The sequence below is a fragment of the Delphinapterus leucas genome, chromosome 12 (assembly GCF_059928025.1).
Source record: "Delphinapterus leucas isolate spDelLeu-1000000601 "Yukka" chromosome 12, BTC_Dleu_Yukka2, whole genome shotgun sequence".
NCBI lineage: Eukaryota > Metazoa > Chordata > Mammalia > Artiodactyla > Monodontidae > Delphinapterus > Delphinapterus leucas.
In genome coordinates, this window is record NC_143140.1 from 36515475 (window position 1) to 36532200 (window position 16726).

The window sequence follows — 16726 nt, forward strand, 5'->3', positions numbered from 1 at the left end:
ATGGACCATATACAAGGAAATTTAAGTACCTGAAGAATATTGTTATCTAACAATTTCAACAATAAGATACTCCTACAATTTAGATCAGACTTGGAGTTAAGGCTTTTATGTGGCATTCTTTACTTTTATTATTTTTTTATTACACGTAATTCTTCTGCTGTCCTGAAGAGTGAGTTGTGCTATATTTTAGATTCACATTTTTATTCCTCCAGAATTTTATAATAGCAGCAACCAGTAATATGATTCAATTTAAAATAATTCATTTTATGGAAAAACTTTATGAACACTTCAAGATTTTTAGAAAAATAATTGTAACTGATCTGAACAATTATATTAATGAATAAAAAATACCTCGAGGAACAGGACAAGTGCTTTTTTAGGGCCTTCTTGGATAGGTAAATATTCAACTTGAGCTTTTGAGAGAATATTCTTTACTTCTGAGAGTTTAAATAGCAACCTTGTCAGTTCAGCCAACTGTTCCATGTAGTCTTTTTCTGTTAAAATAAAATATTTATATGTTTATAAATTTACGTTTTATATATATATACACACACACACACACACACATATATATGGGAGAACAGAGAACGTATCATTCTTCATTATGACAACGCTTTCTTTTAAAATTAAAATTTCCACATTGTTAAAAACTTCTAAGTTTCTCTCACTATGAGAAGGCTTTATTTAAAAACAAACAATTGAGTACTTATGAACGTCCTAGTCGCAAAAGCTATTCACGTAAAGCCAACTGATTTAATAATATATAAAAGTAAATTTGGAGCATTTTTTCAGTCCAGCCTTTGTGGGATTTATGAATGGCCATAAACAATACGTTTAGGATAAGGCACGCCCTACAGACAATCAGAACTGTATGGGATATTAAAAACAAAAAAATTACAAGGAAATGGGATGAAATTATTCATAATTGGATATTTTTCTTTATAGGGTGTTAACAGTGTGATATTTGGTTATTTACTTCACATTTCCACTTTTTTGTGTGATCAGTTTCTTGAAGGTAAAAAAATAGCTCGTCATTTGAGAGCAAATTTTTGTTCCTAGCTTCCAAGGAAACAAGTTCTTTTATCTTTATAGGAGAGAAATTTGTCCTATACAGTTACAGGAAAATATCAAGAAAAAGAAACAGGCTGCAAAAGGAAGTAAATTTCTGTTCATATTAATACCTATTTACAAATACATTTTTTTATCTTTCCTATTAATTTACATAATGAAACAGGAAATTTTAAACATACTTAGCTATCTAGAAAGCAAAACACCTGCAATACTTACCAACTGCCTGTTCAGTATTTAAATCAATGAACGAGTCATCTGGCACATAAAGGTTTTTTATATACATTTGCAAAATGCAACGGATCCATGATCTTATAGTTAGGGCTTGAAAAGATACACAGCCTGAATGAGAAAGCGCTTCACATAACATGCTGTAAAAATAAGTTGATGGATATTAAAAAGAGAAGCCAAAACAAAACCCTGACAATGTATTCCCTGAGTACAGAGATTCAGAAATAAAGGAAAACATTCTAATATCCCCCAGTTCTTGGCCTCACTTATTTTACAGACAAACACACTAATGCAGACATGCATTGCTGAAAATAAACTCTACAGATACACACAAAATGATATTTTAGACAAATATTCTTGCTTTCATTTGTAATGCCCTAGTTTTTAATTTTCCTTTTCCCACTGATGGCATACATATAGGCTAATGCCAAAGGAGAAAGGGAAAGAAGAACACGGTTAAAATTAGAAAAACAAGGAAGGGGATTAACTAGCTAGGTGAGATAATACTAAAGGAAGTGGCAAGTACAATAAAAAACAGTGGCCCTTAGCGTAAACAGAGAAGAGGTCATGACCAAGAAAAAAGGTAAAAAGACAAAATACATTTCTATGTGGCTCTCCTGACCAATCCCGTTCCCATCCCTTCCTTTCCTGCTTCCCCACCTCACAGGAGTCATTATTAAGGAATTCCAAAATAACATCTGAATGAGATTTAAAAAAAAATTATCTTACAAAGTCAAAGGCCTAGTTAAATCTGATTTCTAATCATTTTATAAGTGAGGATAGAGAGAATGAGGATGGTCTTCACTTAATTATAAATGTTATGTAAAGTTAAGACACTTGAAAAATACATATAAATCATAACTCTAAAAATACTGTTTTGAAATACTTTGAACATAAGTTATCATAAAAAAAGAGAACACAAAACAGAAGAACTCAGATGGGTCATTTATTACTTATACAACCTTCCCAACATTACTTACCAACTTTGCATTTCAGTTCCTTCAACTGTGACTAACACACAATATTATTTTAAAAACTGAAATCCTTTCAGATAATTTCAGCAAAAGTATTTAATAAATAATATAAATAAATGTTTGTTGTTATTAAAGAAATCTTAAGCTGGAAGGGATCCTGAAAGTAATCCAATTGAAGGTGAACTCCCTTACTTTACAACTGAAAGCCAGTGAGAAAATGATTAATGACTCTGCTTAATGAATTTCTTTTGAGAAGAATACCTCTCTTCATTTTCACTGACTGGCAGGCAGCTGGGATCAGACCTACACCGGTCTCTTAGGTTTGTGTATTTATTTTATTTTCCCTCATCTTGATATTCTTATTTGAATTGTCCTGATTATTCTATACTATTTCTATTATCTATTGTATATTTTTTCTGTTGGGGTTCCTCAGATCTCTTATGTAATATGGCAGGAGACACTTAAAGATACGGAAACCAAAGTTCAGGGTGGGGAAGTCTCTTGTTCATGACTACACAAAACTCAAAGCTTTAAACATCTAGCTGTGAAGAGGAAAGCTATCATTAAATCTAAAACTACAGTAATATAAGTGTCTTACATATTCAGCAATATTAATTGTATAATTTCTTTCACAATGGTGAGTGAAGAAAGGTCTTTTCAGGATGAGGATGAGGCAGTCCTACAAAAATCGTTTTGACAAAACAGCAACAACACTGTTTTAAGAAAGCTTTCCTACTATTAATACTGTCAAAATGCTGATACACAGAAAAGCAACAAACTGCCCAAGTGAGAGTATATATAGTAAAGATCAGTTTTTATTGTGAAAATTCTTACCTTCCTAGTGAACTCATCTATCGTGGGCTTACATTAATGTGCATACCTGAAATAAAAACACTTACCTATTTTGTAGGAAATGGCTTAAATATCTGGCTACAACTTGGGGCCAGACGATATCATCCCAACCAAAAAGTTGTATCATTGATGTAACTGGCTGAGGCTGAAGATCTGATGGAGCTGTGCTGGGCAAGTCCATTGCCAGCAAAGTAAAATCTGGATTTAAAATGAGAAAAACTCACAGTGAGAATCTTTTAAACCCCCCCCCAAATTATATCAATAGTGATTTTTTAAAAATTAGCACTAAATAGTAAAATGTCACATTTTAGAAATGTACAACAGAAAGCTAAAACTGAACTAAATTCATGTTGTCGAAGAAATTTCTGTGGCGATCATCTGGATCTCCAAGAAAGGATCTAGAATAATCTATCTCAGCATCATCATGATGAATCTATAATGGCCCCCTCAAATGGCAAATTCTACACCTGATGTCTCTGCTTATGTGACTCTCCCATTCAAAAGACCCATTACAAAAATTATTTCTAGCATCCACTCTTCTCCAATTGAGTTAATTTACTCATCACCTGCCACAGACAGAGTTCTTCCTCACCTTGGACACTGGACATTCTCTTCTAATAAAAAGTGATCTTCTACAATCAATCAATGATACTCCACTTCCCTCAGAACTCACAAAGCCTAGGAACTAGAATTCCTTAGGTCACCATGGTAAACAAATGTACTTTATTTTGTGATTTCCTGGGATTCCCCAACTTAATCTGCTCTATATCACTATATGTTTATCAATAAATTGCTTCTTAAGTACTGCTCCTATGCAGCTCTCTCAAATGGTGGCTATTTATTCTCCCACACTCTCGTACACAGGACCCACATAAGGTGAGCTTACTTCTTGGTCCACATGGCTGCTTCTATACCATTCTCCCTTCCCCCTCCCTTTGGCTTTGAGTCTTAGGTCATCAGATTAAGTCACCAGCACTAACTCTCCTCGTTGCATTTGTCTACCGTTTCCTCCTTCACCTCGTCTCATCCCTTGAAGATTTTAGCTCACTATCATCCTTTCTAACTGCACTCCTGTCATAGTCCTTGATGATTTTTTCTTCCAATCTCCTGGCATTGAACTCCTCTCCTACAGTGAGTCTATCTTCCATTCTACTTTAGCCATTCACTCCCATGGTGATACAGAGACCTTGGCACTACCCATAAGTACAATCTCACCATAATTTCCACTTTGAAGATTCCTCTTTCTGGCATCGAACTACCTTTCCAACTCTCCTCCTCTAGGTTCCCAAATCCAACAATCCTTTGATTCCACCAGGACCTACAATTCATTGATCCTACAAGTTTTCCCCTTCCTTCCCCTTTTTAGGCAGCTTGATTACACGGTCCATTATTATACTGATTTTCATATACCATCAACTCCCTTGCTTCTTACTTGATTTTTTGTACTTGCCTGGAAAAAACACCATCTGTTTAATTACATCCTTCGTCTTCTCCCCACATGCACCTACACCTACACAGTATAAATGGCTGGTGAACAACCATGCTGACTGATCTCACTTCAAGTTTATGACTACAAACTTTAAGTGGACTCTTAGAGCTGGCCATCATTTCTACCACATTTCTCTAGTCCATTCAGTCTTCTACTCTCCTAGAGGATTACTGCATACCTTCTTTCCTTGCTCCATCATAAGCCAGCATCTCCTCCCCATCTTCACTTTCAGCTAATGACCTCACTACGTCACAGAGAAATGAGAAACGTCAGAGGAGAACCACCACATCTACCCAGCAACCTCCACCTGGGCCCATTTACTCTGCCTTCTCTTCTGGATATCTGAGGCCAAGTCCTCTATGGGATCCCATTTCTCTTGGGCATTAAAACACAAGTGAGTCTCTTGCCACATCAAGTTTTCCCTCACTCCTAAACATTCCTGTCAGCATTATAAATATGCTGAAATTTCTCCCATGTTATTAGAAAAAAATCTCTGACCCCATTTCCCTCTCCAGCTAACATCCCAATTTTTCTACTTCTCTTAGACAGTGATACTCAAAAAGATTTACTACATTTGCAGTCAGCGATTCCTCTTCTCACATTTTCTCTTGGATATCTTCACTCAGGCCTTTGTCTCTACCCACTACAGCAAAACTGCTCTTGAAGGTCACCAGTGACCTCCATCCTACTAAATCCAAGGACCGATTCTCAGGCCTCATCCTACTGGACCCATTAACTGCATTTGAAGTGTTGATAACTGCTCCTTCCTTGAAAAGCTCTGTCATTTGGTTTCCAGGGCACTATACTTTCTTGGTTTTCCTCTCACCTCACTGGTATTCCTTTGCAGTCTCCTTTCTTGGTTCTTTATCCTACAAATCTGAACATGGGAATATCCTAGGGCCCTATCCTCAAACTTCTCTTTTTACTGGTACTTACTCTACTAGTAGTCTCATCCAGTTCATAGCTTTAAAGACTATTTATATATACATAGTTTCCAAATTTAAATCTCCAGCTTAGACCTCTTCCCTGAACCCTAGGTTCATTATCCAGGGGTCTAACTCAACATCCCTACTTGGGCTTTAATGGACATATTAAAAAAAAATGTCCGAAATCAAAATCCTAGTCTTCACTCACAAAATCTGCTCCTGCCACAATCTTCCTCATCTCAAACAAGGGGTTCTCCCTTTATCTGTTTTGCTTACCACATCATACCCACTTAGAAAATTCTGTCAGCTCTACCTTCATATTGGAAATCTGACCACTTCTCACCACTTCTACTGCTACCACTGTAGCCCAAGGTGCCCAGCTGTGAGCTGTTACAATAGTTCCCTACATGGCCTCCCCACCTCCCGATAGTCTATTCTCCAGCCAGTAGCCAGAGGGATCCTATCACTCCTCTGCTCAAGATCCCAACAGCTTCTAATCTCAGGGTAAAAGCAAAAGTCTTCACAGCTACGTACAAGGCAGAACACAAAGTAGTTCTCCATAACTGCTTGACCCCATCTCTGACTACTCTTACTCCTTTTCTTATTCCACGAGAGCTTTGATGGCTTCCTGTAGTTCCTCAAACACACCAGACACACTCTTGCCTCTGGACTTCTGCATAGCTCATAGCTGCATAGCTGCATATCTCACCTCCTTCATGTCTTTGCTCAAATGGTACTTACACAGGTTTTCCTGACAATTCTGTTTAAAATTATAACTTGCCTCTGGCTTTCCCTATCCCTATATTTTTCTATATTTTTATTTTTCTCCACAGCATCTCACCATCTGACATATTACACATTTTACCTACTGATTTATTTATGTTCTCTCCCCGCCACTAGACTATAAGCTCCATGAAAACATGGAGCTTATACATGAAAAAAAGAATTGCAGTCCTTTTTTTTTCCCATTGGTATATCCCCAATGGCAATAAAAGTGGGTATTCAATAACCTTTTTTTAATGCAGGAAATTTCTCTCTCCTATGAAGTCTTTATTTCAAAACGAACCCAAAACCCACACATATTTTGCTTTATATCTATATACTGTTTATTTTCAGTGCCTAGGACAGCACTGACTCAACTTGTATGATATAATTTTTGGTAACTAACTGGGAGTTGGGATGATGAATGGAAGAAAGATAAGTCATATCGGCTAGTAATGACTGCTTTGGTTAAACTGAATATCAATATTTATTTTCACAGACATTACACTGGTTGGAAAACCGTTGCCCTGTCACAATTCTTCAATCTATGTATCACTGTAAAGTCTTAATTATGCAAGTGTTACCAGAATTCAAGGTCTTTTAAAATTTATATCATGCAGTCTTTTCTGTTGTGCTTTTAGCTCAGCTTTCCTTTCACACCAGGGTAAAATAAACCTTGGTTTAGATCTTAGGTTTTCAAAAGTGTTAATATTTAAATACATTAAATACCTTCATATAAATTGCACTTAAATACATGCAGTCACCATATTGATCTCTCTCTATTCCAGTATTTCTTAACATACATTGGGTAAAATATCCCTTTGTGAAAGATAATGACTTCTTTTTGGGAAAGTGCATCTATGCACATATATTCAAATTCTTGCCTATAATTTCATCTGATTCAGAGTCCCTTAAAGCCTAAGGACATGTCCATAGGCTAATAATCAAATTAAGTAAAAATTACAACCTAAAATAGAATCTAATGAAGTCAGAACAATAACATTCTCTATACTCCATGTCATTCTGAGCTCATCTGCTTGATGTTGAATTCATGCTACATCCTTTATTGCTCATTATTCAACTTCATCTTATACTAGATATCTGAACATACAATTTGAAAATAAACTACTCGAACTAGAAGAAATCAAATGTTGCTTTACTTTCCAAATAATGCATGCATAAGAAAAGTTCACGTACATTCAATATTTTTAAGGTTAAAAGTGATCTTTTGTTTTTAGAAAATGATCACTTAATTTTTACCTTTACTAAGAGGAAAATAATAAACAAGCCAAAGGTTCCTAATTTTAAAATATGTAACTCTTTTCATCTTTCTGGTTGACAAAATATTTATTGCACCATACTAAAATAAGGGTTTGTTACCAAGCAGACAGAAGAAAAAACTGACAGAGTCTGCAAAATGAGAAACTAATTAGCAAATTAACAACGCTGACCTGCAGCTGCATCCGCGAGTTGTGAGGGAGGCACTATCTGTGACATTCTCTGACTCTTCAAAAATGAAAAGAAATGCCTCCATAGTGCACTGGCAACTGCAGCAAGGTGGCGCTCTTTAGCCGATAATGAAGACTGCACAATGAGGTCCACATTCTCCCTCTGAAGTTCCTGACACAATTGTTGATGCATACTCCTAAAAAGAAATAAAAATACAGCTAACACCCGACAAATACTCACAAAAATTTTTCTTTAAATACATTATTGGCTTTTAACATTTACACCATATGAAAACTGAAGAACTGTTTTATATAATTAAAACCTTTATGCCAAGACATTATGCATTTCTGGTTATTTGATGGATGAATGATGGCATATTAAGCACCATAAAGTTAATGTTAATTACTAATGTCAACCATTAATTATATGCTTTTTAATATGGCAGACCCAAATAAGAAACAGGCAGCTTCAGAATGAAGGTTTGCATTTTGCAACTATGACAAGTGATTTTACTTACAATCTAGACATAAAAACAAAATTTAAAACCATTTCTCCTGTGAGCTTTAGGGCATGATGTACCAAGAGGACAGTGAGTATTTATGGCTTATGCGTGATATTTTAAACTAAAATACTTTCCTTGTTTAGAGCAGACACAGGTGTTGAGCTAGTATATAAAACTGTGCTAGATACAACCTTATTATCAGTACATTGGTCCAAAAAGATCTATAATCATTTTCACATAGTAGAAAAAAATAAAAAATAAAGTTATTCTCCATAAATCCATAAAACATGAATTCAATACTGTCTCAAGTTTCAATTCATCATTTACTCACCTTTTTTTCCTATTGAAAATTTAGACATCTCTAGACCTTAAAAGAAACATAAGAGGGGTATATACTAAAAGATTTTTCTAGTGATCTGGAATAGAAGGCATTTATGCAATATGCCCAGCAGTTAATAATATTATTTAAAAATACATGTGCAACCGTGATATTATTCCTGTTTCTGTTTATATTACTGCCATCTCAATTGAGAGTAGACACAAATGCATGAATACCATCCTTAGATTTGCTTTCTTCAATTAAAGAGGAAGCAGTGAAAACCAACCAGTGGAGCTAAGGCAGAAGGCTTCCTTCAATAATGGTAGTATTCCATTAATAAAAACGACTAGTACTTTAAAAAAGAAGGAAATATTACATTAATTCCAACACTCCTGATGTTTTAAATCAGTTCATCTAAGGGAAGTGGACACTAAAAGTAACTATATAAAATACAGGACTAGTGCATGTAACTAAAGCAATTCCACAAAAAGATCAAACTGGTTGCAAGACCACATCTTCGTACTTTTCCCATAACTACACAAAAGTAAAAATTTTAAGTATAAATTATGTAACACTAGGACTCTGTGCCTCTCTACATTGGAATTCTCAGATGATCATGAGATACTACTTAATGCTACTTGAAGTACTGAAAAATAAAACAAGTGTACAAATGCCTGGGGAAAGAATATCATAGTAAGCAAGTCTCATAAAAGCTAACCAAATATCTGCTATGTTCTCTTTGTGTAAAAACCTGCCTGAGATGCTTTCAACTTGAACTAGTGACTAAAGAACCATTTCAGGTCCTTTAGCTTTGAGTAAGATGAATATCAAATCACTAAAATCCATTTGGCAACTAATTCATCTGCCTACATCCACAAAGCAAAGTTCATGGGTACATTTCAAGACACTGGAGTCCAAGTAAAATAATACCACCATTTGTAAAACCCATCTATAGCTTTTTCAAAGTACATTGGTCTCAAAGGATAATAAATAACTTACTGTATTTGGGTAGGATGGATTTTACTCACTATTTCTAAATAAAATAAGCCATTTCTTCACTCACTAAAATCTATTCCCCAGGAAGGGGTATTATTTCTGATCATCCTTTAATTTTATTTTTTTAATTTTAATTTAATTTAATTTTTTTTGCGGTATGCGGGCCTCTCACTGTTGTGGCCTCTCCCGTTGCGGAGCACAGGCTCGGGATGCGCAGGCTCAGCGGCCATGGCTCACGGGCCCAGCCGCTCTGTGGCATGTGGGATCTTCCCAGACCGGGGCACGAACCCGTGTCCCCTGCATCGGCACACTCTCAACCACTGTGCCACCAGGGGAGTCCTGATCATCCTTTATGATGCCAGAAATTCTTTAAGTAAAAATCAGAACAATTCTGTAAGATGGGTATCATTTAATCCTCTTTATAGATGATGAAGATGATAATAACATGCCCAAAGGTCACATGGCTAAGAAGAGCTGGCCCCATAATCTGAATCAAAATCTGACTCTGAAGCCCCTACTTTTCCCTTACACACTAAGACACACACCCTTATATGCTAAGATGCACGCACATGCGCGCACACACACACGATTTAAATATTGATCAATTTTCTTCTCTCCCTACTTGGGTTAAGAAATTTTAGTAAGCCTAAGAAAAGAAGCTAGACAAGCCACATGTAGCTCTTTGCCTTGTGAAGAGGCAGGGGCAAATGTTTTTAGTAAAAGACTAACTTAACATGGGTTAAAATCATTTTGGAAATACACAGATGTGGAAATACAGATAACCAGCCCACTTATGTTCTAAAAGATGCAATACATTATAGCAGAAAATAAAATCTGCTGAACATCAAGTTATTCAAATTGCAGCTCTTAAAGTAGAAACAATAGCAACATCTAGCATTTATTGGTATTTACCATGTGCCAAGCACCATGCTAGTTATTTTGTAAGCATTGTTTCTCACCCCATGTGGTAGGTACAATTATTATTCAAATCTTATAAATGAGGAAACTGAGGCAATAGTAACACTTGTGTTGGGTAAAGCTGCTGGTTATTAGCAAAGCTACTGTGAGCTGTGTGACCTTGAAAAAAAAATGAGTAACCTCCCAATTCTTGCTTTCTAAAGAGTTAAGATTAGGAACAATCATTTATCATCCACCCAACAGGGTTATTGTGAAGATCACATGAAATAATGTCCTCAAAAGTGTTTAGGGGGGGACTTCCCTGGTGGTCCAGTGGTTAAGAATTCGCTTTCCAATGTCAGGGATGCAGATTCGATCTCTGGTCGGGGAACTAAGATCCCACATACGGTGGGGCAACTAAGCCCACGCGCCACAACTAGAGAGCCCACATGCCACAACTACTGAGCCTGTGCGCTCTGGAGCCTGCACATCACAACTAGAGAGCCCATGTGCCGCAACTACTGAGTCCGCGCGCCACAACGAAAGGTTCTGCATGCCACAACGAAGATCCCGTGTGCTGCAAGTAAGGCATAATGAAGCCAAATTAAAAAAAAATAATAAAAGTGTTTAGGAACCTATTGCTACACTATGAAAACACCCAAACTTTTACATACCTAGTTATCCAGGTTTTCATACGCTTCTATTTTAGCTCTGATATCCTGCCTCTTTTGGCTTACCTCATTAAGTTCAAGCACTTTCCTGTTTCCTGTATCCAACTGCTCTTGTGCCCCACTTTCCAGGATTTGTTTTCCTGTTTTTATCTTCATGTTACTTCTTGTTGTGATTTCACATATTCACTCATCCATCTTGCCCCCAACCTTCCCACCCTGACACAGACACATAAATGTACTGAGGCATCTATCACATAAGACGCACTGAAACCTGCAGCATCTGACTGCTGCTATCTGCCAGCCTGGTCTCTGAGGCATTGTTCCTCCCTAATAACCTGGACAGGGTTCTGGGAACACTTATTAGACTACTACATCTAGGTTTTACTTCTCATCTTTGTATGCTCTTGCTTCTCCTATAACTGGTAACTATAGAACAAGGTATGACATACTGTACATCATTTTCCTGGTAGTCATAGTTGCATATGTAATACTTCTAACATATTATGCCTCAAAATGTAAAGAAAAGTCGTCTATTGATGGACCTTGCACCACATAGAAAAAGCATAATATAATAAATGTGAGTGATAAGAGCTAACAGAAAGCAAGGGATTAACAACAATTAACAACTGAATTCCTTTTTTAGTTCTAATGCAAAACCTGCCAACTTTCTTCAATCTATATTAGTAAAATATATAATGGGAAGTTCTAAGTTAAAAAAAGCTGTTCTAAATCGCTATGAGTAATTATTCCAAGTGCCTGATTGATCTAACTAATGGAAAACTGGATGGGAATCAGGATACTCTACCATTTTTAGTTTCAGCTAAATTCACTAAAAAAAAAAACCTTAGGTACTCTGGATTTTCTTGTCATTCTTATTCACATCTATAAAATAGGGCTATAATCTGCTCTACTACCCAGAAAGAATATAACATAACCAAAGTAATGACATTACCAGAAAACAAAACAAACAAAAAAAACCCAAAGTTTTAAAGCTAGAAGGTATCTTAAAAATCATCCAACCCAATCCTGTCTTCAAAAAATAAAAACAAAACAAAACAAAAACAGACTCCAGGCATACAGAGAATAGTGCAAAGCCTCACTAGGAAATGATAGTAGCTTAAGTTCTGACCCCCAATTCTGTGCATGCCCAGTGTTCAGGGAGAGGCAATAAGTTAGAAACCAAGCTGGCAAGCAGCCGCTCAGGCACACCCAGCAGTGCCTCCCTGTAATGGCACCTCAGTGCATTTGTGTGTATATGGACGAGGAGGTGAGTGGGTGGTAACAACTGAGTTGAATAGGTGAGATCCAGGCAAGGAGTTTGTTGGCTGTTTTGACTATTGAGGGATTATAACAAATAAAAAGCCCAGTACTGGCAATGATGCTTCTGGTCACATATAATGCACCATTAAGGCATTAAAAAGGCTCCTCAAGAGGTACGGAAAATTATCCAAATGAGCTTGTCTAGGAGAGAGCCAGCTTGTGACCCTGGAAAACAGACTTAGTTTTTTCATCTGTTAAATGGGAATAATACCCTACTATCCTCCACAGAGCTGCTCAAGTTTCAAATCACACCACTTAGGTAAAAACAATTTGCAGACTATAAGGCAAGATAATATTTACTTCAGTCTCATTGCTACTGATTCTAATTCCTAATAACCACGTTCATAGATGTAGTAGAGCGTTATCTAGAAACACATGGGCTTTAGAGACAGACACACCAGAGTATAAATCCTACTCTCTCAACTACTAGTTGCATGGCCATTTCCTCAACTGCTGTAAGAATTCTTAATAAGAGATATTCAATAAATGGAATAATTATTATTATGGTCAGAGAATCAAAGACTGTTTATTGAGAATATATGCGCCTGCCCAATTCTAAGTTTTTGACCTTTATTAACTAATTTAATCCTGTACATACTATTATTTCCCCCATTTTGTAGACAAGAAACCTAAATACAGAAAGGATAAATCATTTGATTGGGTCATACTGTTAGTAAGCAGCAGAGCCAAACTTTGAAGCCAGGCAGTCAGGCTACCATGCCAACTCTGCTACAGCTACTACCTCAAATACCATTTTACTACCCAAATAAGTAATACATGTCTTAAATGTCATACTGCTATATGCATTCATTCATTCGTATGCTAAGCTCCTAAAAGAGGCAGTTACAAAGTAGTATAACATCCAATCCTGGTGGCACACCAGATGCACACACATTCAAAGTTTAACACTTCTGGGGAATGTAGACTATTCTACAGGGATTCTAAAGGTCAAGGACATATGATCATTTAAAATTTTCCTGTGGTCCACAATTGAGTTAATTTTTAAGACTGAGGAAAGAGAATAAATCAGGAATCCAGTGTTGAGCCTAGCAAACCAAGCATGCTTATACCAATACCGCCTTATGGTTTTATAGAATAACACGGATGAAGTACTTAAGGTAAGGTAGTTTGTCCCATCCCAAAAATAGGGTATAGCATGAAAATATATCAATAAAAAGTGATTGTTTTTAGGAATTACCCTTATAATTGTATTAGTCTTATATTTGTAGATGATTATGGGTCTCAAATGACTTAAGTGTTTCAGTGATATTTCACTGCATTTTATGGTACACTAATAACAAGGATCTACTTCAGTAGTTATCAATCTTGACTATCATCAAAATCATCTGTAGAGCTTTCTAGAAATACTAAAGTTCTAGCCTCACTGAAGATCCTACTGCATCTTCAAGTTTGGCCCTAAGTATATTACTTAAAAAAAAAAATTCTCACTCAGTGGGTCTGGGGAGGGGCCTGAGAATCTACATTTCAAGTAGGCCGATTTTGCAAGCCCATGGACCACACTTCAAGCAGTTACCTTCCTGGCTTTTCTTGCCTACAAAGTGGGAATAATAATATTACCTATAGGATTAAATTAGTTAATTAAAGTCAAACACATAGAATAGGGCTGACACACTATTCGCAATGAACACTCTTTGATTTTCTGGTTAACAGTAATAGATACTCCATTTATTGAATATGTCCTATTTGATTCTTGCAACAAATGAGGAAATGGTCATGCAACAAGTAGCCCATGAACCACACTGAGTAGCAAGACTATTTGTAATTCTGTACTAGAGGAGGCTGATAATCATTCCTCTACTCTGTAGGCTTAAGTGTAAAACAAAGTACAGGTTTATACTAATTTAGAAAATAAAGATCATTGAGCGCAGCAGAATCAAATGGGCATGGAAATGATTCTCAGAGGACAGGTTAAGGACAAAAAAGGTGAAAAAGAGGAAATTAAAAGCACAAAGGCATATAAATTCCATACATTTACTCTCTAATTCAACACATATTAGACATGGTCTAAGCAGTAGGGATACAAAGTTAACACAACAAAGCCTCTGCCCTTCTGGAGCTTACATTTTAAAAAGAGACAGATAATTAAACAAACACAGATGTGGAACACCTCAGGTTGTAGTGAACTTTATGGATAAAAAGAAATCAAGGTACAGGGATAATGAGTAATGAGGGCTAATATTTCAACTAGGATGATCAGGAAACACCTTCTCATAAGGTGACATCTGAGCAAAGACTTAAATGAGTAAGGGGGAGAACCACATGGATATAGGCGAGGAGAGAATTCCAAGGATAAGAAACAGCAGTGCATAGGTGTCTAGGCTGATGGTTTCATGGGCTCAAGAACAACAATTAGGAGACCAGTTGGCTGAAGCACAAAGGGTGATAGAAGGAATAGCAGATGAATTCAAAGAGGTAGCTGGGTTCCAGATCACGTAGGGTCTAGTAAGCCATGATAAGAACTTTAGATAAAATCAAAGTGGATAACAAGCCACAAAAGCAGAAGAGTAACATAATTTATATCTTAAAAGGAACAAATGAAAAAGCAAGGTGTTTGGGGAAGGAAAAAAAAAGTAACCACTCTGGGCTTCCCTGGTGGCGCAGTGGTTGAGAGTCCGCCTGCTGATGCACGGGACACGAGTTCGTGCCCCGGTCCAGGAGGATCCCACATGCCGCGGTCCGGAAGGATCCCACATGCCGCGGGGCGGCTGGGCCCGTGAGCCACGGAGAGGCCACAACACCATGGCCGCTTAGCCTGCGTGTCCAGAGCCTGTGCTCCGCAACGGGAGAGGCCACAACAGTGAGAGGCCCATGTACCGCAAAAAAAAATGACTATAATGGAGAATTTTTATAATAGCATTAGAAGGCAAAAATTTTTAGAATAGAAAATAGGGCCATATTTGTTTGGTCACATATTCTCCTCATTCACTTCACAGGAAGTTACTCAATGCCAGTCGCTGTATGGAATGCCAGAGGTACAGAAATAATTAAGGTACAGCCTGCTATTAAAAAAAATAAAATCTAGACCTCATTCTGAAGGTAGTAAGGAACCACTGAAGGATTTTGAACTGAGGAGTGATATAATGAAAACAGTGCTTTGGGAAAGATTAATCTAGTAATGGCAAACACAGTGGGTTAGAATAAAAACTGACTAGAGACAGGAGAGACTGATTATGAAGCTTCTATAAACATCTGGGTATGAGTTAATGTGCAATTTGATCTACTTTACGAAGAAAAAAGAAAGCTAACGGTAATTTTTTGACATTTTGTGAAGGAGAAGAAGGAGCAATCTATGTTATTGCTAAGTTTTGGGAGAGGGAAACAAAGTTAGGAGGGACAGTTAATGACTACACAAGGAGAGTATATTTTGATTTGAAAACAGAAAATTTAAGTAACAAAATCCCAAAAGTTTTTGGAAATCTAGACCTAGACTCCAAGAGTACATTCAGACTAAGGAATCACTGTGTCCAGTAGCTCAGCTCATTTTAATGTCTATTAATTACATGAGGTACTGTATTAGATGCTATCAAATATGGTCCTTGCTCTCAAAGAACGTACAATAAAGTGAGGAGACAGAGGTATCTACAGAGTATTATAATGTACACAAAGGGAACATTTGGTCCAACTAGGGGTTTGATGAGGGCTTCATAGAGTAAACACACCATTATCAGATTATGAAAGTTAGTTAGTTAACTGAAGTTTTAGTTAACTGAAATATAATACAAAAAGTTTCAGAAAGTTGTAGTAACATAAGTAAAGCATAGTGACATGAAATTGCATGGTATATGAGGGGACTCACAAACAATTTACAACATTCATAAACAATTTAGTATTACCAGAAGATGAAAGGTCAAGGGGCAGAATGATGGAAACTGAAACTAGAGTACTGATGGAGACCAAGCCATGGAGGGCCATGACATCTAAAAAGTTAGAGCTACAAGTAAACAATTCTTTAAGGCAGAGAGAATTAACAGAGACAAAACCAACCTACATACCCAACGTATATCTTCCCATAAATGTTCCCAATATAACCTGGAGCTTATAAGCACTACCTTAGACATACATGCATTTAAACACCCTGTGTAACTGCACAGGGCAATGTTACAATATTATTTGTCTTTGAAATATTTTCATTAAAAAGCCCAACCTCTTAAATATGTGTATGTATGACTTGGTACATATACAGTTAATCGTTGAAAAATACTGGGGTTTATCTGCGTATAATTTATAGTTGGTCCTCCAAATCTGCAGT

The 16726-nt window shown here is 36.7% G+C and overlaps 1 protein-coding gene across 4 annotated transcripts in view; it reads right to left on the reverse strand.

Annotated features, from left to right (window-relative positions):
- MMS22L (MMS22 like, DNA repair protein) overlaps positions 1–16726 on the reverse strand; it is a 169997-nt gene that overhangs the window by 61798 nt on the left and 91473 nt on the right. For all 4 annotated transcript variants that reach the window (XM_089921878.1, XM_089921877.1, XM_089921879.1 and 1 more), the window contains 4 exons: positions 7754–7947; positions 3173–3323; positions 1288–1439; positions 352–494 (listed from right to left, as the gene is read on the reverse strand). In XM_089921878.1, coding sequence (XP_089778004.1) covers positions 352–494; positions 1288–1439; positions 3173–3323; positions 7754–7947 — 640 coding nt within the window. The remainder of the gene's footprint in view (positions 1–351; positions 495–1287; positions 1440–3172; positions 3324–7753; positions 7948–16726) is intronic.